Below are 25,144 nucleotides of genomic sequence, written 5' to 3'. Positions count from 1 at the left end.
TTGGGAGACCAAGGCAGGCAGATCACTTGAGGTCAGGAGTTCGAGACCAGTCTAGCCAACATGGCGAAACTGTGTAGCTACAAAAAAATACAAGAATTAGCCAGACATGGTGATAGGTGCCTATAATCCAGCTACTTGGGAGGCTGGGGCAAGAGAATCGCCTGAACCTAGGAGGCAGCAGTTGCAGTGGGCCAATATCGCGCCACTGCACTCCAGCCTTGGTAGCAGAGTGAGAATCCATCTCAAAAAAAAAAAAAATTGGCAAAAGGTAGAAGTAAGCCAAATGTCCATCAATTAATAGATAAACAAAATGCAGTATACACATTCAATGGAATATTATGGAGCCTTTAAAAAGTATGAAATTCTGATATATGTTACGACAGGTATGAACCTTGAAAATATTTATGCTAAGTGAAATAAACCAGACACAAAAGGACGAATATTTTAGGATTGCACTATGTGATGCACCTAGAAACAGGCAAATTCAAACACAGAAAGTAGAATGCTGGTTACCAGGGCCTGGGAAACAGAGTACTGGGAAGTTATTGTTTAATGGGCAGAGACTTTCAGTTTCAGATGGTGAAAAAGTTTTGGAAAGGGATAGTACCTGTACTGATAATTACATAACATTACAAATGTACTTAATGCCACTAAAATGTATATTTTATATTGCTAAATAATAATATATTGTTTGCATATACCACATTTTATTTATCCACCCATTCATCAGTTCATGAATATTTAGATTGTTTCTACTTTTTGGCTATTGCAAACAATGCTGCAAATATTCAGAGTTTTATCATGGATATATATTAGTCATATAACTCTGTTTAACATTTTGAGAATAACTTTGAAACTCTTTTACAAAGCGAATGCACAATTCTGACCAGCAGGTTAGAAGGGTCCCAATTTCTGCTTATCAGCTACAGGTATATCTTTTTCAAAGAAATGTTTATTCAAATCCATTGCTCATTGAAAATTAGGTAGTCTTTTTATTTTTGAGTTATAAGAGTTCTTTATATATTGTGAATACTGGTACCTTATCAAAAATATGATTTACAAACATTTTCTCCCCTTCTGTGAGTTGTCTTTTCATTTTCTTGATCATGTCCACTGTAGCACAAATTTTGATTTTTAAAAGGTTCAATTTATGTCCCCATTTTTAAAAATATAAAAATATTAAGTATTTCTTACACATACATTGATCACTACACATCAGATGATGTTACAATTTCTAATGCAATCATCAAATATAATCTTATAAATTCATTAAGGATATCTTACATATACCTTTATTTTTACCCACCCCATTGTTGTTCTTTCATTTTTCAAGTTCTAAGCCTTCTTTTATTGTCATTTCCTTGGAAAACTTCTTTTTGCCATTTTTAAGAGTTGATCTGTGAGTGATAGGTTCCTTAATTTTCCTTTTTTCTAAGAATGCCTTTATTTCCCTTTCATTTCTGAAGTATACTTTCACTACAAATGGAATTTGGGGCTGCCAGTTCATTTATTTCAGTACTTTAAAGATATTGTACCACTTTCTTCAGCTTCCACGGATTCAGCTGGGTAATCTGCTATCTATCATACAGTGCTGGTGGGAATATAAAACAGCACAGGCACTTTGGAAAATAGTTGCACATTTCCTTTCTAAAAGTGCACTTATACAACTCAGTAATACTCTTGGGCATTTACAGAGAAATGAAAACATATCCGCATTAAAAACCTTTACACAAATGATCATGACAGCTTTATTCATAATAGAAAAATGCCAGAAACAATGCAAATGTCCTTCAAGGGGTGAATAATTGAACAAATTGACATATTCGTACAATGGAATACAACAGAGTGATTGAAAAGTACAAACTACGGCCAGGCGCAGTGGCTCACACCTGTAATCCCAGCACTTTGGGAGGCCGAGGTGGGCAGATCACAAGATCATGAGATTGAGACCATCCTGGCTAACGTGGTGAAACCCCGTCTCTACTAAAAAATACACAAAATTAGCCAGGTGTGGTGGCGGGCACCTGTAGTCCCAGCTACTCAGGAGGCTGAGGCAGGAGAATGGCATGAACCCAGGAGGCAGAGCTTGCAGTGAGCCAAGATCGTGCCACTGCACTCCAGCCTGGGCGACAGAGTGAGACTCCATCTCAAAAAAAAAAAAAAAAGAAAAGAAAAGAAAAAAAGAATGAATTACATGCTGCAACCTGAATGGACTTCAAAGACAATACATTTAGTGTAAAAAGTCCATCTTAAAATATTACATAATATATGATTCAATTTGCATAACATTGTCAGAGTCATAAAACCATACAGATGGAAAACAGATTAGTGGTTACCAGGAAAAAGGGATGGGGTGGGATGAGGGATGGTCATGAAATACGAAGAAGTTATGTGTTGATGAAACAGTTTAGAACAGTCCTGTATCTTAACTGTGGCGGGGGTTACGTGAACGTACACATGGGATAAAATTTCGCACACCTATACATGCCCACATAAACACACCAATGAATGCAGGTTAAACAAATAGAGAAAACTGAATAAGACTTGTAGCCTAGTTATCAGAGTGTATCATTGTCCATTTTCTGAGTTTTTTTTTTTTTTCCTTAACCCACATCACTCAGAAAATTTTCTTGTTTTGGTACTATACTATAGCTACAAAATACATCATCATTCAGGTTAAGCTGAAGGAAGTAAGATGAAAGGCATGTGTAACTCACTGTGAGTCTATAATTACTTCTAAATTAAAAGTTAAAAATATAGAATATATTGCAAGCTTTTGAGAGGCTCAGTTTCTGATAAGTAAAAAATGGTATCTCAGTTTTAATTTGCAGCTCTCTTATATTAATCACAAGTGAAGTTATGGGCATATTTTATAACATTTATATGTATAGTTGACCTTTGAACAACTCATGTTTACAAGTGCTGACCCCCTGAATAGCTGAAAATCTGCATATGACTTTTGCTCCTCCAATACTTAACTATTAATAGCCTACTACTGACTGGAAGCCTAACTGATGATCAAAATTGTCAATTAACACACATTTCATATATGTATTATAGATTATATTCTTAAAGTAAGAGAAAATATATTTACTGTTCATTAAGTGGAAGTGAATCAATTATAAAGGTCTTCATCTTCATTGTCTTCACCATGAGTAGGCTGAGGAGGAGGAGGAGGAAAGGGAGGAAGAGAAGGAGTTGGTCTTGCTGTCTAAGGGCTGGTAGTGACAGAGAAAATCCACATATAAGTAGACCTGCGCAGTTCAAACCCATGTTGTTCAATGGTCAACTGTATTTTAATTTTTCTATGAAATATTTATTTCTATCTTTTGCCCGTTTTTCTACTTTAAACTTTATCTACAAGATTCCCTTTCCTTTCATATATTACAACCCTATACCCTGTACGTTTCTTTCCAACACAATTAGCATTGAGTATTCCGTTTGATGGCAATAATAAAGACAGAAGCCATCCAGCAAAAAGACACATTAATCTTACCACTACATAAGATTCTTTGAATGTTCTCTTTAGGGACTTCATAAATATAAACAACCAGATACTTCTGGAAGAATCTTCTCCATTACATCATCACCTAGCCTAAAACATTAAACCATTAATGTCAGAGATATTCCAGTATAATTTTCCTAAAACATATAATCTTTACTCACCACTTATCAAAGTAGGATGAACTCTTAAGTCTGTATTAACAACCTGACTACATTAAACAAAGCAGAGTACAAGAATTGATACAAGGTGGATAAGCCTTCATCACATGAACAAAACATCTCAGAAGCTATTACATTATTATTATTAACACTTGTTCCCCAGGCAAGAAATAGCTCAGATTTATGTCATCATTTTGAAGCATTTTATTTCCATTAGAGATTTTGCCACATTGCTAACTTCAGTTATATAAATGTGTAAAAAGCAAATTATACCACTTAACTTATTCTGGTCAAGAAATGCTTTTAAATAAAACATGAAAGTAACACAGATAAAAATGGATGCAAAGTCAACCAAATCCATTCCTCCTTAATGCAGTTAACACACAATGATCCCATCACCATAAAATCAAACTAATCAATATGGCAACAGAAGGATGGTGAATCCGATTTTATATACTAACACTGTAAATACAAAAAATATATCATTATTAAAGGCTCAAGGGATTTAAACAGCAAAAATCAATGTATTGTCAGCTTTTCATATAAAATCTGAGTTGTATTTGGAAAAGGAAAAACATTACAGTTTAGGCTAAACATCAGCGGAAGGGGCTAAAAGCGATAAATCTAAGACATTAACCACTGCAGTTTTAATACAATCCAGCATAATCTAAAAACAGCCTGTACTCAAACTGAACTATATATCAGAGACAAAAACATTTTATTGACAAAAAACAGATTCATGTTAATTAAAAGAAAGACAGTATTATACTGCACACATCTTGTTGCTTTAAAAATTGTAATTTTTTTAAAAAAATGTACATACTAATTTACCTTTTATTGAAAATCAATTTCTTTCCTGTCCTCTAACAGAATTTTTTAATCAAGTTAAAATTTCAGAATATGTCATAAGTGGAAGATTGGGGCTACCAACCATTAACAGAAAAGGTAGAATGTTCCATGTTGAACAATATTTAAGATTCTTAACTTTTACAAGTTAACATTTCTATGATTCTTCTTAATAAACATATTTCTTTCAAGTGTTATCAATGCATTTATCATAGACAAATGAACTTTTGCAACTCTCCAACCTACAGTACATTTCCATACTACAAAACTAAGACTTCCTTTTTAAAGGTCATAAAAAGTTAATGAACTTGAAGAAAAAATTAAACCACATTTTAAAACATAAGGCCTAAATGTTATGTTTTTATATAATTATATGTCCCCATACTTCCATTTAACAAAATAAATATATGAATTACACCTCTATTTCATCAAAAATACCGAGATAACAGTTTCTATTTTGAAATAACCCCAAATCTCTCCATCAACAAATGCTAGATCTTTAACAGATGTATGGTCCTAGACAATGTTGAGGAGACTTGTTACTACCCAATAAATGTGGGTGGCCTTGTAGGTGAATTAATTAAAAATCAAAAAATCAAAGAACAAAAAGAATTTTTTTACTCTAACACAACACTAAAGGTTTATACTTTTCATTTCAATTAAAAAAGAGAACATTTGTGTGTATCCACATCAACTAATTAACACAAGGTCATTACAGTCAACTGAAAAGTTTTCTAGCACTTCATTAAAAAAATACAACTCTGTAACATATTTGGCTAACCACAAAGTTAAGACAGGAGAGGCAGAGAATTAGTATTCAGATTTCAAGTAAAATACAAGAGCCAAATTTAATAATCCAGAATTTCAAAGTTTTTTTTGTTTCAATTGCAGAAAAATGTTCTTGAAATGCTGTTAATCTTACTATAGGAACTAGCACATAAGCAGCTGCCAAGTGTAATTTTTCATCAAGACATCAACCCATATATACTGGAAACAGATTTTCTCAAAACATATGCAATATTTAAGGGTAATACCTTAACAGCTCACACAGTTTCTAAGCATTGTGTTCTGAATACAGAATTAAATATATATTCTATATAAAAACTAAAAGGAATTTTATTTCACCAATACTGTCCTACTCCTATCTCATTCTAGGAATTGATTCTAGATTGTATTTTTATATCAGTGATCACACACTATCAGAATAAAAAAAATTACCTTCCTTTAAGAAACATATATTTAAAGTGAAGACTATGACACAAAAGAAAATAGAGTTCCTGAGTGCATGGGGGAAAAACGACCCAAATTCTATCTTACCAGCAAGATTTATATGCAAATGTAACATGTATTTCCATGCTTATAATCACTCATTGTAAATGTTTCTAAAGCTAGATTGTTAACATTACAGTACATTGTATCTGAAGATACAAGATTTTATAATAAGCTATTGCCACATATGTATTCTGATATGCCACTTTAAGATTTCACATATTTTATATTGATAAGAAAACAACTGTTATAAATTCTCATACTACTCAGTAAATTATGTAAGTTGCAATTATTGATTAATTTTTTTTTATAAATTCCTCCCAATAGGTATGGTCCTGCCTTTAAAAAGAAATTTATATGGCTGGGAGCAGTGGCTCATGCCTGTAATCCCAGCATTTTGGGAGGCCAAGGCGGGCATATCACCTGAGGCAGGAGATCAAGACCAGCCAGGCCAACACAGTGAAACCGCGTCACGTCTCTACCAAAAATACAAAAATTAAGGCTGGGCATGGTGGCTCACACCTGTAATCCCAGCACTTTGGGAGGCTAAGACGGGCCGATCACTTGAGGTCAGGAGTTCGAGACCAGCCTGGCCAACATGGAGAAACCCGACTCTACTAAAAAAATACAAAAATTAGCTGGGCATGGTGGCGCACACCTATATCCCAGCTACTCAGAAGTCTGAGGTAGGAGAATTGCTTGAACCCAGGAGGTGGAAGTTGCAGTGAGCCAAGATTGTGCCACTGCACTCTAGCCTGGGCGACAGAGCCAGACTCTGTCTCAATAATTAAATAATAAAAATACAAAAATTAGCTGGGCGTGGTGGCACGTGCCTATAATCCCAGCTACTCGGGAGGTTGAAGCAGGAGAATCGGTTGAACCCAAGAGGCAGAGGTTGCAGCGAGCCGAGATCGCACCATCACACTCCAGCCTGGGTGACATCTCAGAAAAAAAAAAAAAAAAGAAAAAAGAAAGAAAAAGTAATTTATTAATCTCATAATTTGGGTTATGACAAATGTTATTACATACACAAAAAAGAAACAATAATTGAGTCTCTGGGGTGGCAAGTTAAGAAAAAAAGAATATTATGAACAGAACACTATTAAATGTTACATAATTATTTATTTATGAAACAAATGTCCTCACAGATGAGAGAATCTCTTAGAACCTGGACTTTACCTTCAGATTTGATACATTAATAATGCTCAAAATAGCAGGTTCTAACATGTTACTAATCATTTTTAAAGGAAAACTTCATTTGAAATAATCTCAATTCCTCAAATTCCAAATTGATAATCTCCTAGACCAAACACATTTTGACTAATCTTGATCTCAGCCCCATCTTTGCAAGTAACACACATTGTGCGCACCAAAAGTTCTTCTTACCTGGCCCTCTCCAACAGTTTCGGTGTCAATAACTGTGATGATGCCTGGGACCAAAGGACTCCGCCGCGAATTACTGTGGATGGCAACGTCATCTTCTGTCACACCTGAAGGTAGCGTGCCTGTCAGCTGAGTCACCACTTTCCCCACCATTGTCAGGCCACTTTTCAGTGTCTGTACAATGAGAGGTAAAATGTATGACTTCACATCAGTATTTGGATTCTACATAGAAATATGCATTTTATTAATTTTCCTAATCATTATGTTAAATTCTTTATTCTCTTACAATCTTTTATATAGCAGTAAACTGTCACAGACATTCAGTTTGACTTTTAATGATCTTGAATTTTAATTAGAATATCTGTATTAGTTTGAGGGAATGGCATCAGTAAAGTCTCTAAAGTCATCACGGCAGGGATAAAGCCATGGTTAAAAAAATTAAAGAGCTCTGTTTTACATAAGGGTGCAATTACATTTTTATAAAAGATATTTCTTTCATTCTCTCCTCTTAATGTATACATCTTAAAATCAATGACATAGAAAGAAGCAGAAACTATGAAATGATCAATTTTTTGAAATATTATAAATCTAATTGTATACCTGTTTTCTAGTATGAAAAAGACTGAGACACTGGTAGAATACCTATGTGGAAAAGAATGTGCTTCCAAAGCAAATATATAAATATGCTGGTATATAATACTGTATACCAAGATTTGGTATATGGGAAACACAGTCTCTGTCTAAGATATTAATTACTGGATGAATGAAGTATCATACTAAATTAGTTGAGAGTTATTTTCTATCTGGTAACCGAAAACAATTAAATGTGGTGCTCCTACTATATTATTTCAATTAAAGATAACTTAAGATGTTTATAATTATATTTTAGCTCCATTTCATTCAAAACATGTAAGTAAAACTAACTCATGAAATATTTTTTCTTCTATGTAAATATCCTCTGATTATCCTCATATGCATTAACAGAAACATTTTTCTAAATAACAAGTTTTTTCATCTGAAAGGAAGAAAGCTTCAAGTTTGAGTCTATAGAAAAAGAAATGAAAGGAAGAAAACTAAAATAAAGACAAATATATGGGAGTCACACATTGCTGAAGAAGGGTATCATCAGTAGAACCAAAACAGGCACCCTAGAATACTTAAATATATCAAAAACTACATTTTAACTAATATAGGTACATTTTTCCAATTCTCATGTTGTTAGGAAAAAAGTTTCATTAAAATATTTCAAATTAATCTTCAATGAGGTGACTATCTTTTCTAAAACAATTATGAAAAAAAAATTCTCACCTAATTCTGGCACATGCTACAGCTAAATTTGAAAATATAAACTATTATATACATGGTATTTCAAATTTTAATTCATAAATAGTACACAAAGACAGTTGTGTATAGAGGTCTAAACGTGATTTAAGCAATAATTAGATTAAAATTGAAAAGGGGAGAAGTATTTTCCAAAAAAATGTTCTATTAAAATACCATAAAACTAGCACTAATAATAAATGCATTATTTTATTTTGCTATGTTTCACGGTGGTTTTTCTATGGACTAGGGACTGGTGAAGGCACTTAACATAAACTACGTTGATAGATTTCCTCAGATACTTCAATTCTATGAAAGAGAAAATCAAGGCTAGGGAAGTTAAGTAAAATGGAAGCTCAAACAGTTACCCAACGACAAAGTCAGAATTCAAAACTGGGACCATCTGTCTCCAGGGCCTGATTTTTACACTATCCTGTACTGCCTTGTAATCTATTTCTGTTACTACTTGTGATCTCAGAGTTAATGAATACAAAACACAGATGTCTGATGGGTGGAAAAGAGGAAAAATTAAAATCCATAATAATATACTAATAAATACTTAAATAAAAATGACCAGCAAAGCCATCTGCTGAATTCAAACAAAAAGATATAACTTAACAGCAGACTAAAACCAAGAGAAAGCCACAAATCAATTGTAACTGTTTTGTTTAGTGCTAAAAACTCAAACTCCAGTGATTATAAAACACATTAGCGTTCCTCAATTAGCAGCCAAACGTTTCTTTCAATAATTCACAAGAAACGACTTACACAAATTCTGTTAGACTGTTGTCAAGTAAGCCTCTGAAGGACCAACAGAATGAGGCGCCACAGTGTATTGATGTCAAGAGCAGGCCAGGAAGCCTGATTAACCTCTGAGATGCCTCAGTTGATGTACTCACTCCATTAATGCTAATGGAGATGCTCCCACTTAAACGCAGCTATCCCTTTATCAAAGGAATGCCTTTTAGTTTTAAAGTCTTTGGTTGTATATCCTCCCCATTTGCCCCTGAGCCTATTATTTCATGCTCTTATACCAATGAAAAGGAATAAAACTAAAAGAACTGGAGCACATAAAAAGTGGAAAGTAATGTGTACCAAAGCAAACCACAACAGTAAAAGTTAACATAAGACAACCAGGAAAAGAATCCACAAAGAGAAGACGGCAGTATATTTCATAGTCAATGGCTCATATTACACGAAGAGTGTTTGATATTTCCCTGGGGAAAAAAAAAAAACAAAAAACCATGACTATTGATGGAGGTGTCTTAGTAGTGGACAAAAATCTAAACTCAAAATTTAAGTCATCACATCTGCAATCTGTATAGCAAGTTACAAGATACTACTATTTATCATAATCCATTAACCATGCAGGGAGTCGGGGGGTTAGAGAAAAGTGCTGAAAGTTTTCTGCATTTGTAAAGACCCTTGCTTTTAGGGTAAATTTGTTTCCATGTTAGCATCAAGCACATCTATGGGCATTAGTGTCCAGAAGTTACCTGATAATGTTATTGAACAGAAATCTAAATCACCTCACAGTAATTTGTCTCTCCAATTAATTTTAGTAGACAGAGTATGTATATATCTGTTTTCTCAAATATATATGAAAAATTATAAAGCCTCAGCAAAAATTAGGAATAGAGAAGTATAACCTGGCCAAAAGGAGATGAAAAATTAGACTGAGTGTCCTCACAATCTGAGTTATCTACATAAAAATGTTCATTAAATCACTGATGAATCTTCACACGAGTACTCACATAACTAAACTGGAGCTGGAAGACAGCTGAACATCAGAGACTATAACGAAAGTGTGAGAAAATCCGTTATGACCTATAATTCAAATGAGCACGGTACTTACTCTGTTCTGCTGCAAGCAGATTTGCCGAGGGGTCACTAGTCATCTTTAACCTTTCCCATGCCATATCAGGTGGCCTCCCTATCCATTAGTGCTAATGGTGCTGCTCTCACAAAAGCTGTTAGTTGTCATTAAGAAGTTATCAGATAACAAGAGAAAACAGGGGCATTTTTATTAAATCAATTGACCACACTGGGGTTAACACACATGAAAATAAGACCGTAATGAGGGAACTAGAAAATATGGACCAAGATTTTATAAATGTGTCAAATAATCTCATTTGAACAATTTCAATATTAATTTTTTTCCTTTTTCACTACCATAAAAAATTAATGGTTCTGATATTCTTTATGAGGAAAGTCAAATTACTTGGAAAATCAAAGGAAAAAAAGTTAATATTATGCAAGTTGTATTTGGAAATGCAGAAAATGTAAAAAAGATTATTTCCTCTAAGGAGCTCCAAGTGCATATGCAATGAATATATTTATCCTCACAATTGCAGTGAGACAAAAAATTTAAGACAAAAAAATTAATAATTAATCCTTCTATATAACAAAGTGGTTTATAACCTCTATGAAGCCACAAGGGAAGTTGTCATCAGAAAGAGTAAAAGAGTAATGATTACACTTTCAGAGAAAGTGACTTAATGAAATAACTATAAAATTACTTTAAGATAAGTATTTTTCTTAAGGAGCACATACTACATGGCTTTTTAACATACTCTCCGTGTTATATCTCAAAAAATGTATCACCTAGAAATGGTTAAAAAAGAAATAAGGAAACGTATTTTCTAGTTTCAATAATGGCAGGCTGGGGAAATCAGATCAATCTGATTTCCACTAATGAAAACAACTAGGAAAATCGAAGAGAGTATTTTTGTAAAATGCTGCTTGAAGGTACTGAGTTACAAAGTCAGAATCCGAAAGAATAAGGAAATTCAGACATTTCAGCTGGGCATTTAGGCCGAGAGGTATCTGGTGATTCTAGGAAGCAGGAGGTAGGGTGCTAAGAAACTAAGTGGTGTTTTTGATAGATGGAACTAGAAAATCATCTATGAAAGTCAAAGTCCTGCCAAATGGGTCTACTTGGTGACATTCCCTCCAAGTTTGGTTCTGAACATAAAGAAATATACAATAGAAGAGTCCACCGACAGCAATAAGGCGAGCACAGCTATTGCAGGTGAACTTCATTTAAATAATCTTAATCTCTGAAATTGGATTATTACTCAAGACTGATACTGTCCCAGAACTCCACTGTCATCACAAACTCAAAACTATTTCTAAAAAGTTTTGAAATAAATTCTGGCAAACAAGTGATAATAGGAGTTAAAAAGAAATTATGCAGGCAGTTAGTGAGAGTAAGGGAGTCCTCAGCAAGGTTTTCCTTTAAATAAAAATCAGCCCCGAAATTATTTCTTTTCTAACAAAAAGCAGCCTGAAAGATCAACCTGCAAGCATAGGTGAATGCCAGCAGCTATGCCAATAGAAAAGGGATATCTGAAGGTCAGGTATATTCAACATAGAGGTTCCCTCTTCCCTTTTCGTTGTCACCACATGTGCAGGCAACATGGCACCATCCAGATAGAGACTCCATTTGCATAATAAAAGATTATGGTGGGATAGCCAGCCTCTACACATTATGTAAATGGCACACCTGGTCCAACCAATCCACCACACCCTATGTAAATCAAACACCACCTCCTCAAGCTCATCTATAAAACCAATCACATCTCACCCCAATCCCAGAAACCTGCTTGGGCCCCCTCCCTCTACAGGAGGAAGCTCTCTTCTTTCTTTCACCTGTTAAACTTCTGCTCTTAAACCCACTCCTTGTGTGTCCGCATCTTCAATTTCCTTGGCATGAGACAACAAACCTCAGGTATTACCCTAGACAAACGACGCCGCTTCACAAGGACTCAAGTCATCATAAATGAGAACCAGCAGAAACAACACACAACAAAAATGGACCCAAAAGGGAACCAGACATTAGAGTTATCAGAAACAGACTTCAATATGACCAGGTTTACTGTGTTTAAACAAGTTTGATAATTTGAGAAAAATTTAAAAATCCAAAGAACCAGAAACTATTTATTAAGATATTATCGATGAATATATGTTCAATTTTATCAAATACTTTTTGTTCATCAATTGTAATAAGTATATAATTTTCTCCTGTTAAATGTGCAAATTATGTTCATTGATCTTGAGTGATAAACCAGCCTTATATTGTGGATTATCTCAAATGGATTGTGATACAATACACAGCGTCCTATATATTGAAGAATTGTGTTCTATATATTCTTATCCCAAGTGGGTTGTGACACAGCAAATATTGTGTCCTATATATTATACTATAATTATGTCCATATATTCTTATCCCAAATGGACTGTGATACAATATATATGGTATCTTATATAATGTTGTTTTTCTGCAAATATTTTATTTAGGATTTTTCACATCTATGTAGTGTTCTTGTATTATAATGTTCTTCTAAAGTTTTAGTATTAAGGTGATCTGGCTTCATCAAACCAGATTAGGCATAATCTGACTTTGCTTATTCTCTGGAAGAGTCTTTGTAATATCGCCATTGTTTATTCTTAAATATTAAAAAGAATTCTCTTGAGAAGGTTTCTAGGTCTGGAGACGTCCTTGTGAGTTTTTTTAAAGTAACCCTTATATTCTCCCAAACAGAAAAGTAAACAGATTGCAGTGGCGCAATCATGGCTCACTGTAGCCTCGGCCTCCAATGCTCAAGCAATCTTCCCACCTTAGCCTCTGGAGTAGCTGCGACAACAGGCATGCACCACCAATTTTTAAATCTTTTTGTAGAGACAGGGCCTCACTATGTTGCCTAAACTGGTTTTAAATTTCTGAGCTCATGCGATCCTCCCACCTCAGCCTCCCAAAATGCTGGGATTATAGGCATGAGGCACAGCATCCAGCCCTAAGGTGTTATATCAAACATAATTTCTTAGTCTTAAATGTGGAAGACATGAGTATAAGCCTCACAGTTCCCAATATTGAGGTATGAGAAAATGGGGAGTTTGCACTGTTTTTCTTCACTTGTTTGTTTGTTTTGTTTTGTTTTTTGAGACAGAGTTTCGCTGCGTCGCCCAAGCTGGAGTACAGTGGCACAATCTCGGCTCCCTGAAACCTCTGCCTTCTGGGTTTAAGCAATTCTCCTGCTTCAGCCTCCCAAGTAGCTGAGACTACAGGCACCGCCACCATGCCCTGCTAGGATTCGTATTTTTAGTAGAGATGGGGTTTCACTATGTTGGCCAGGCTGATCTTGAACTCCTGACCTCGTGATCCACCCACCTCAGCCTCCCAAAGTGCTGGGATTACAGGCATGAGCCACCGCACCCAGCCCTGCACTTATTTTTAAAACATCTTAAGTCCAGCCTCACTTACTCCAGCATGTCCATAGCAAAACATGGAATGAAGATCACTTTATTTTTATATAAGCACATAAACACATAAGAATAGCAAACAGGAGCTGAAAAGTTATCCTCCATTCCATAACTAAAAATTACTGAAAATGATCATAAGCTAAACTATCGTGATCCATGTGTATAAGACAGACAAGACTAAAAGGAGTCTAATACTTGAGAAAAAGATCTCATTGTTGTATTTTGTGGATAAATTAGTAGACTAATACTGAAGATGTTTTCTAAACACTCTCTCTCAGCTCTTCATTGAAATAACCATCATAATTTTTGTATACACAGTGGAGAAAAGTGAGCAATCTTTATTAAGATTTCTGCAATTGCTAGGGTGCAGTGATGCACACCTGTAACCCCAGCACTTTGGGAGGCTGAGGTGGGTGGATTGTTTGAGCTCAGAAGTTCAAGACTAGCCTGGGTAACATGGCAAAACCCTGTCTCTACAAACTATATGAAAATTTTGCCAGGCGTGGTGGCATGCGCCTGTAGTCCCAGCTAATTGGGAGCTGAGGTGGGTGTTCACTCCAGCCTGAGCAACAGAGCAAGACCCTGTCTTAAGGGAAAAAAAAAAAAAAGATTTCTGAAATCTAAAATTCACAGTGCTATAGGCATAAAGACCTAATGGTTAATTCTCTTTTGGGTGCAAAATACGTAATGCTTCTCTCGTCAAACCAAGGACCACATTCTGAAGCACATCATGTAAGCGTCTGTGATCAAATATGAAGTATTTTTGTTTTGTTTTACATAAAACAGTGTGACCTTTGATTCCCACTCTGTGGTTTGCTTTAAACTGTTGTTCTTTTCTGAATGGTTGTGCTTTCTATTATATGCTGTCATTTAGATTCACTCTGTCATTCCTATTATTAGAATTGTTTTGTTGTATACTTCACAATTCAAAAGGATAGTGGTTACAAGAATGCCTTATAATCAGCATAAAGTTTACCAGACATCATCAAAATTAACCCTCACACACATGAAAAAAAGAGCTCACTTGACAAACATGAAGGGGCAGCCCCTTGATATGAAAGAATCTTTGAATGTGATGAGGGACTGACTCAAGTTTTCAGAGGGAATAATATTCTTTTCATGAGAAGACGACTCTGAAATGTTCAAAGATGCAAAGGGATGTCAGTGTAGGTAGAACAATGAAAATCACAGAGAATCCAGAAGTCACTGTTTAAACATGGAAAGCTTCTTCCAAATGTGGTATTAATGAGATAATAGTCTTGAAGCTAGCTAACAGGCTTAAAATCTTTCAAACTGGATAAGTACAAACACTACAATCATTACAATAGACAATATAATTCAGGAGAGAAATCTGAACAATTACTACACATAATCACAACTCTCCAAGATTTCAGAGGTACTCACTTTAGCAGCACTAATGACTGTGGCAGTATAAGACTGAATGTTGTCTCCACAGGCTCCACCACGGGACTGATGACATCGAATCAACTGAGAAAAAGAGAGAGAGAGGGGCAGAAAGTCATTTCTATTAATCTGTTTAACTCTACAGGCTATTAGGATAGAGCTTATTTACCGTGCACAGTGATGGTGATGGGTGGGAATGTTTGCATGAGTGTATTTCAGACAAACAGCTAAAAGCTCTGCTGAGACACTTTTACTCCTTTTTATAATCTACTGGTGCCACTCAAGCAGTTTCATGCTCAACTACGGTTTTCATTACAAGACGAATCGTCTTTAAGAATCCATAAACTCTGAAATGGTAGGAGGTCTGGTGGCCTTTCCACAAATAAATTTTAAAAACATAATCAAAGGACTTACACATGACTTCCTAACTTAAATATCTGACATGCTAACAAGTTAGATGTTTTATCCTGTTAATTCCTCCATAAAGATTATAAAAGAAAACATAAAAAGCAGACAAAAGATTTTGTCATATTTGCATTTTCAATTGTGTCAGTGCAAAAGTGTTACAAATTATGCATAAATCAACTATGACACATATACTAGCTGTCCATATCAGAGAGCTTAAACTTTTACCATTAGGAATGAAAAAGATACATCCTTATTTGTGACTGACATAAATAAAGCAAACTACCAATTTTCAAAGTGAATCACTACTTTGATATGCATGATTATTTCACATGCTAAGAAATAAACCAGGATAAAACTCTCCACTGGTCGTCTACTTCCTATATTTAGCAAAAAATGTCATTAGCCAGATTTCTATGTTTAACATTTTTAAAAAACAAAATGACAAGGGTAGAGTATTAGAACCGTACACATTATGAGTTTTTTAAAACCTCTGGAATTCACAAAGAATCTATATCTCACAAAACATAAAAATTAAAAATGCTTTATATCGTTTAAAACCAGGTCCTCTGATGAAGACTGATATGTAAACCTTTTATTCTTAATTCAAAATTTTCTTCATCACTGACACTGTTATTTTAAACATCCCTGAAAGCAATAGTAATATATTATAACAGAATGGAACACCCTTAAAAGTATGATATGCAAAGTCAAGATTCTTTTTAGGCAATCTCTGTTATGTCACACTGAATGACTGCTTTAGATTTCAAAGAGAAGTAAGGAACTTGCCAAATGATAGCTGTTCATCAAATGTGGTTTCACATAGAGTAAGATAAAGAATTTGAAAAGTGATCATTTTAGCAAATAAAAAGAATCTCTCTCTTGCTCACTCATTCATCCACAAATACACATTCAAAGAATTATGAAAATTATTCCTCTGCTGCCTCCTGCTGCATGAGCAAGGAAAGAAAGGCTATTACTTATTCCCTACTTCTGGTAATTAAAATACTCAAGGACAAATATGTAAAACTAAACAACACTCTTATCTTTTTTTTTTTTTTTTTTTTTTTTTTTTAAGAGACAGAGTCTCACTCCGTCACCCAGGCTGGAGTACAATGGTATGATTTCAGCTCACTGCAAACTCTGCCTGTTGGGTTCAGGCAATTCTCCTGCCTCGGCCTCCCAAGCAGCTGGGATTACAGGCACGTGCCACCATGCCTGGATTTTTTTGTGTATATATTTAGTAGAGACAAGGTTTCCCCATGTTGGCCAGGCTGGTCTCAAACTCCTGGCCTCAAGTGATCCACCAGTCTTAGCCTCCCAAAGTGCTAGGATTACAGGTGTAAGCCACCACGCCTAGCCCTACTCTTACCTTTCAAATTCAACTACAACTGAGTCAGCAGTTCTACATAAAAGTAACTAAGTCAGAAATTTTAGTCTACAATTTAGAATCATCAGAAAATTACATTTGTATCTTGGTTCAACAAAATGAAAGATGAGTCAGAGTTTTCTACAGTGCAAAATCCTATCAAATGAACTAATTTCCAGGAAATATTATTAAGCACAAGAAAAAAAGGCAGTGTGCCAAAGAGCATATATACTATGTTATCTTTTGTGAACGAAAGGGATAGAGACTTTGGTCAAAAGCCATTTGATGCTCATCCCCTCCACTTAGAAGAACCAAAATAGTGCATAGAGAATCACACTTCAAATACACTGTCCCAGGTAAAACACTAGAACTCAACAGAGAACTAACAGGAAACACCAAACGTGGGTAGGAGAAGGAAGGCAGGTAGCCTGCTTGGCTAGGATAGGCTGGGAGCTGGGAGTGGCTTCCCAACACAAGGCAAGGGTAAGTAAGAGAATTCCAGCGGCCCACATCCCCCACCATGGAGCCATGCAATCTCAGCCAGGAGAGAGACCCTCACCCTCCCAAGCCCTGAAACTTAACACAGGGAGTTGCTGGGAGACTCTCAAACAGAACCGCTCCAGGGAGGTAACCTGTACTGGGTCCCATACACTTTCTGATACCTAAGTGGCTATAGCAAGACAACATTTTCTTTTTCTTTTCTTTTCTTTTTAAGAGACAGGTCTCACTATTTTGCACAGGCTGCAGTGCAGTGGCTATTCATAGGTGTGATGCCACTACTGATCAGCATGGGAATTTTGACCTGCTCTATTTCCAACCTGCGCTGGTTCACCTCTCCTTAGGCAACCTGGTGGTCCCCTACTCCTGCGAGGCCACCGTATTGATGCTGAACTTAGCGCAGACACCCAATTGGCATAGTGCACTACAGCCCAGAACTCCTGAACTCAAGCAATCTTCCTACCTCTGCCTCCCAAGTAGCTGGAACTACAGGCACAAGCCACCATGCCCAGCAAGACATCATTTTCAAACCTAGTTTTGGCAGATGGCATGCTGCTCTGGGGCCTAGAAGCACTGGGACTGAGGTGTTTAAAAAAAAAAAAAAAAAAAACTCAGGAGTCTGGAGTGGTGGCTCACACCTGTAATCCCAACACTTTGGGAGGCTGAGGTGGGCGGATCACCAGGTCAGGAGTTCAAGACCAGCCTGGCCAACATGGTGAAACCCTGTCTCTACTAAAAATAGAAAAATTAGCCGGGCATGGTGGCACACGCCTGTAATCCTAGCCACTCAGGAGGCTGAAGCAGGAGAATTGCTTGAATCCAGGAAATGGAGGTTTCAGTGAGCCAAGATCACGCCACTACACTCCAGCCTGGGCAACAGAGTGAGATTCTGTCTCAGGGGGGAAAAAAAAAACTCGGGCTGTCACTGCTAGGACTAGGGTGTGATCTGGGCACATTCCCGCAGTAGGGGCTGAGAATCGAGTAAAGCATTGGCTGTAGCAGCTACCAATGCAGGGAAGCAAGTGCTGCCAGGACAGAGATTGAGACACGAGCAGGCATGAGTTGCCACTAAGACTTGGTTGCAAGCTGGGCAGAGGCTCCTGCAGCCAGGGATGGGGGTGAGACAGGTATATGCCATTGCCACCAGGACTGGGAGGTGAGCCCCACTAGAATTGGGGTGTGAAAGAGACACATTTTCCCCACCTACCAGCCTAGCTGTGGCCACTGAGGCCAGACCTACCCTCTCCAGAGGCAGCTTCAGGGCCCCTCACCCAAGAACTGATCCTAGGACTACCCTGTCCCCACCTACCATGGCTGGTATCTGCTCTCACCATTGGGGAGCCTGAGAACAAGCCCATCCAGCCTAGTTCTGCCCTCAACCCCCCAAAAAAGAACATATAACCCAGGGTCCTTGGGACTGCCCAACCCAACCCACTTCTTTGGGTACATAAGCATTCCTCCAGGGGGTCTAAGGTTGGGTCTTATCTCTCTGCCACTGCCTCAACAGCTGGCATCTACCTGCAAACTCCAACTACAGGCCTGGAGACTACCTCCCGAACCCCCAGACCACTGCAGCCACCACCAACATCAACACACACCACTAGGAACAAAAAGAATTATCTTGCCACTGCTACTGTCATCACCCATGTCATACTGGCTGCCCAGAGACCCAGGAACTAGCCCACCCACATCATTCACCACTGCCACTACCAGTATCCAAGCAAGCTACCTGGAAGACCAGGAATCAGCCCACTTGTAACCACCAATATAGGTGCCAGTGTACACTACTCTGGGGCACAAGGATAGGCACACTCAGCCCAATGCTGCCACCACTGCATACTGATGACCAGCCAACCTGGTATCCCAGTCTCCGGCAAAACTTCACCACAGCCACCACGAATAATCACACCCTAATTCATTAAGTAAATAATAAATACCCCTAATGATGTATACAGAAAAAAAAATCAGACTACATCACTGCACATACCCAGAATCAAGACCAAAGTGTCCTATCCAACCAGTACTATAGTTACATCTTCATTCATAAAAAAAAGTCCTCTACAAAAGTAAATGTAAAAATATGAAGTAACTGTTGCACCAGATGTGTAAATATCAATGTAAAGACAGAGGAAACATGAAAAATAAAATATGATGCCTCCAAAGAAACACAATAACTCTCCAGCCAGATTCCAATCAAAACAAAATTTATGAGAGCCCATATATAGGACTCAAAATAATAATTTAAAACAACCTTGTGAGATACAAGAGAACTCTGAAAAAAATACAGAAAAATCAGAAAAACAATTCAGAATATAAATGAGACATTTACCAAAGAGATAGATAATTTTTAAAAGAGTCAAATAGAAATTCTGGCCAGGTACAGTGGCTCATGCCTGTAATCCCAGCACTTAGGGAGGTCGAGGCAGGAAGATTGTTTGAGCCCCAGAAGTTCAAGACCAGTTTGGGCAACATGGCAAGACCCTATCTCTACCAAAAAAAAAAAAAAAAAAAAATTAGCCTGGTGTGGTGGCACACACCTGTAGACCCAGGTACTCAGGAAGCTTAAGCAAAAGGATCACCTGAGCCCTGGGGGTCTAGGCTGCAGTGAGCTGTGATTGCACCAGGGAACTTTAGCCTGGATGACAGAGTAAGATCAGTGAGATCCTGTCTCTAAATAAATAAATAAATAAAAAAATCTGACTACATCAGGCAAAAGGGAGAATCTCAGAACTTGAAGACAGATCTTTTGAAACAATCCAATCAGATAAAAATAAAGAAAAAATAATTTTAAAAATGAGCAAAGACATTATGACATCTGGGGAAACATAAAGTGTCAAAACATTACAATTATCAGTATTCCTGACATTGAAGAGAGAAAGAAAAAATTTGAAAGCACATTTAATGAAATAACAGATGAAAACTTGCCAAGTCTAACAAAAGTTTGGACATTCAGATACGACAGGCTTAGGAATCCCCAGGCAGATACAATAGAAAAAGGTCTTCTCTAAGGCACATTATAGTCATTGTCTAAAATCAAAGATAAAGAGTGAATCCTAAAGGCAGCAAGAAAAAATAGTGTCTAGTCACATATAAAGGAAACTTCACCACACTAACCGTAGATTTCTTAGCAGAAATCTTACGAGCCAGAAAAGAATGGAATTATATACTAAAGTGTTGAAAGAAAAAAAGTATGTCAGCCAAGAATACTGTATCCAGCAAAATTACCCTTCATAAATGAAGGAGAAATAAGGTTTTTCCCAACAAGTAAATTCTGAGAATATTCATTATCACTATATTGGCCCTACAAGACACGCTGAAAGTAGTCCTAAACCTGGAAGTGAAAGGACAACGTTTAGTATCACAAAAACACACCAAACTATGAAACTCACTGGTAAAGCAAACACACAAAGGAGAAAGAGAAAGAACTCAAAGAGTACCACTGCAGGAATCCACCAAACCATAACACCAAACAATAAGAGAAAAAGAATGAAACCAAAAATACATGAAACAACCAGAAACAATCAACAATACAATAAGAACAAAGCCCCAAGTATTAATAATGACTTTGAATGTAAATAAAATAAATAATCCACTTAAAAGATACAGAATAGCTAAATGGTTTTTAAAATGACCCAACTATATGCTCCTTACAAGAAACTCACCTTACCATAAAGACATATGTAGACTAAAAGTAAAGGGGAAAAAAAAAAGAGAGATACTCCACACAAATGGAAACCAAAAGTGAACAGGAGTAGTTATACTTGTATTAGATAAAACAGACTCTAAAGTCAAAAACAGTTGGGAAAAAAAAAAGACAAAGAAGGTCATCGTATAATGATAAAGGGATCAATTCAGCAAAAGGATATAATAGTTCTAAATATATATGCACTCAACACTGGAGTACACAGATTCGTAAAGCAAATTATTACTATATACTATATCTAAAGAGAGAGATAAACTGAAACACAGTAATAGTGGGAGACTTCAAAACTCCTCTCAGCATTAAACAGATCATCTAGCCAGAAAATCAACAAAGAACACTGGATTTAAAATGGTCTTTATTTATTTATTTATTTACTTACTTATTGAGACAGAGTCTCGCTCTGTCACCCAGGCTGGAGTGCAGCGATCTCAGCTCAACACAACTTCCACCTCCTGGGTTCAAGTGGTTCTCTTGCCTTAGCCTCCCAAGTGGCTGGGATTACAGGCGCACACCACCATGCCTGGCTATTTCTGTATTTTTAGTAGAGATGGGGTTTTGTCATGTTGGCCACACTGGTCTTGAACTCCTGACCTCAAGTAATTCATCCGCCTTGGCCTCCCAAAGTGCTGGGATTACAGGCATGTGCCACTGTGCCTGGCCTAAAACTGGACTTTAGACCCAATGGACTTAACGGACACTTATAGAGCATTCTATCCAACAACTGCAGAATATGCATTCTTAGCCAATAGAACATTCTCCATGATAGACCATATGTTAGGCCACAAGTCTCAATACATTTTTAAAAACTGAATCATATCAAGTATCTTCTCAGACCACAATGGACTAAAAGGAGAAATAAATATCAAAAGGGACTCTGGAAACTTGACAAACACATGGAAATCAAATAACATGCCCCTGAACACTACTGAGTCAATTCTTTAAAATCTTGAAACAAATGATAATCTTGAAACACAACACACCAAAACTGGGGAATCCAGCAAAAGCTGTACTGACGGAAGTTTACAACAATAAATGCCTACATCAGAAAAGCACAAAGATTACAAATTAACAATCTAACAATGCACCCAAAGGAGCTAAAAAAGAATAAACCAAATCCATAATTAGCAGGAGAAATAAAGTAATAAACAGCAGAACTAAGCAAAATAGACTAAAGAAACAATACAAAAGATCAATGAATAAAAAATTGGTTCTTCAAAAAGATAAACAATATTGATAAACACTAGCCAGATCAACCAAGAAAGGAAAGACCCAGATAAACAAAATGAGAAATGAAAAAGAGAACATTACAAATGATACCACAGAAATACAATAGATCAGCAAACTATTATAAAAAGCTATACACTGAAAATCTGAAAAATCTAGAGGAAATGGATAAATTCCTGGAAACATACAACCTAACCTAACAAGCCTGAATCAGGAAAAAACAGAAATCTGAGCAGACCAATAATGAATAAGGAGAGTGAGTAGGTAATAAAGTCTCCCAAAAAGCAAGCCCAGGACTAGACAGATTCACAGTTGGATCCTACCAAATGTACAAAAGAGAACACCAATTTTCCTGAAACTATTCCAAAAAAATAAAAGAGGAAGAAACTCTCCCTAACTCATTCTATGAGGCCAACATCATCTGACACCAAAACCAGACAAGGACACCACAAAAAAGAAAACTATAGGCCAAGATCCCTGATGAACACAGACACAAAAATCTTCAAAAAAATGCTAGAAAATAGAAAACAACAGCACATCAAAAGTATAATACACCACAATCAAAGGGGATTTATTCCAGAGACACGGGGATGGTTCAACATATGTAAATCAGTAAGTGATAATCACATCAACAGAATGAAGGACAAAAACCATACGATCATCTCAATAGATACAAGAAAAAGCATTTGATAAAATTCAACATCCCTTCATGATAAAAACTCTTAACAAACTAGGCACAGAAGGAAATTACCTCAAAATAATAAAGACCATATATGACAAAACCACAACTAGTATCAGGCTGACTGGGGAAAAGTTAAAGGCCTTTCCTCTAAGATTTAGTAGAAGACAAGGATGCCCACTTCACCACTCCTATTCGACACAGTACTGGAAGTCCTAGCCAAAGCAATCAGGCAATAGAAAGAAAGAAAAGGCATGCAAATTGGGAAAGTAGAAGTCACATTGCCCCTCTTTGCTGATGACATGATCTTGTATCTAGAAAAACCTAATGATTTCACACACACACACACACACAAAATCTTAGATTTGCTAAATGAATTCAGTAAAGTTGCAGGATATAAAATTAACACACAAAATTTAATAGCATGTCTATACACCAATAATGATCTAGCAGAGAGGCAATCACATTTACAATAGCTACAGAAAAAATACATAACAAGAAGGAGAACTACAAACCACTGCTCAGTGAAATAAAAGAGGACATAAACAAATGGAAGAACATACCATGCTCATGGATAGGAAGAATCAATATCATGAAAATGGCCATACTGCCCAAGGTAATTTATAGATTCAATGCTATCCCCATCAAGCTACCAATGAGTTTCTTCACAGAATTGGAAAACACTGCTTTAAAGTTCATATGGAACCAAAAAAGAGTCCGCATCTCCAAGACAATCCTAAGTCAAAAGAACAAAGCTGGAGGCATCACGCTACCTGACTTCAAACTATACTACAAGGCTACAGTAACCAAAACAGCATGATACTGGTACCAAAACAGAGATATAGACAAATGGAACAGAACAGAGTCCTCAGAAATAATACCATACATCTACAGCCATCTGATCTTTGATAAACCTGAGAGAAACAAGAAATGGGGAAAGGATTCCCTATTTAATAAATGATGCTGGGAAAATTGGCTAGCCATAAGTAGAAAGCTGAAACTGGATCCTTTCCTTACTCCTTATACGAAAATTAATTCAAGATGGATTAGAGACTTAAATGTTAGGCCTAAAACCATAAAAACCATAGAAGAAGACCTAGGTAATACCATTCAGGACATAGGCAGGGGCAAGGACTTCATGTCTAAAACACCAAAAGCAACGGCAACAAAAGCCAAAATTGACAAATGGGATCTAATTAAACTAAAGAGCTTCTGCACAGCAAAAGAAACTACCATCAGAGTGAACAGGCAACCTACAGAATGGGAGAAAATTTTTGCAATCTACTCATCAGACAAAGGGCTAATATCCAGAACCTACAAAGAACTCAAACAAATTTACAAGAAAAAAACAAACAACCCCATCAAAAAGTGGGCAAAGGATATGAACAGACATTTCTCAAAAGAGGACATTCATACAGCCAACAGACACATGAAAAAATGCTCATCATCACTGGCCATCAGAGAAATGCAAATCAAAACCACAATGAGATACCATCTCACACCAGTTAGAATGGCAATCATTAAAAAGTCAGGAAACAACAGGTGCTGGAGAGGATGTGGAGAAATAGGAACACTTTTACACTGTTGGTGGGATTGTAAACTAGTTCAACCATTATGGAAAACAGTATGGCGATTCCTCAAGGATCTAGAACTAGAAGTACCATACGACCCAGCCATCCCATTACTGGGTATATACCCAAAGGATTATAAATCATGCTGCTATAAAGACACATGCACACGTATGTTTATTGCAGCACTATTCACAATAGCAAAGACTTGGAATCAACCCAAATGTCCAGCAGTGACAGACTGGATTAAGAAAATGTGGCACATACACACCATGGAATACTATGCAGCCATAAAAAAGGATGAGTTTGGGCCGGGCGCGGTGGCTCAAGCCTGTAATCCCAGCACTTTGGGAGGCCGAGGCGGGTGGATCACGAGGTCAGGAGATCGAGACCATCCTGGCTAACATGGTGAAACCCCGTCTCTACTAAAAATACAAAAAACTAGCCGGGCGTGGTGGCGGGCGCCTGTAGTCCCAGCTACTCGGAGGCTGAGGCAGGAGAATGGCGTGAACCTGAGAGGCGGAGCTTGCAGTGAGCCGAGATCGCGCCAT

At 36.8% G+C, this 25,144-nt stretch overlaps 1 protein-coding gene across 6 annotated transcripts in view; it reads right to left on the bottom strand.

The window, feature by feature from the left end:
• Positions 1-25,144, bottom strand: part of BCAS3 (BCAS3, microtubule associated cell migration factor) — a 707,187-nt gene that overhangs the window by 479,215 nt on the left and 202,828 nt on the right. For all 6 annotated transcript variants that reach the window (XM_025361460.1, XM_025361463.1, XM_025361464.1 and 3 more), the window contains exons 11-12: positions 15,148-15,231; positions 7,165-7,335 (exon numbers count right to left, since the gene is read on the bottom strand). In XM_025361460.1, coding sequence (XP_025217245.1) covers positions 7,165-7,335; positions 15,148-15,231 — 255 coding nt within the window. The remainder of the gene's footprint in view (positions 1-7,164; positions 7,336-15,147; positions 15,232-25,144) is intronic.

The sequence above is a fragment of the Theropithecus gelada genome, chromosome 16, assembly GCF_003255815.1.
Source record: "Theropithecus gelada isolate Dixy chromosome 16, Tgel_1.0, whole genome shotgun sequence".
Lineage (NCBI taxonomy): Eukaryota > Metazoa > Chordata > Mammalia > Primates > Cercopithecidae > Theropithecus > Theropithecus gelada.
The sequence above is the reverse complement of the archived record's forward strand: the minus strand, read 5'-3'. Positions and strand labels throughout refer to the sequence as shown.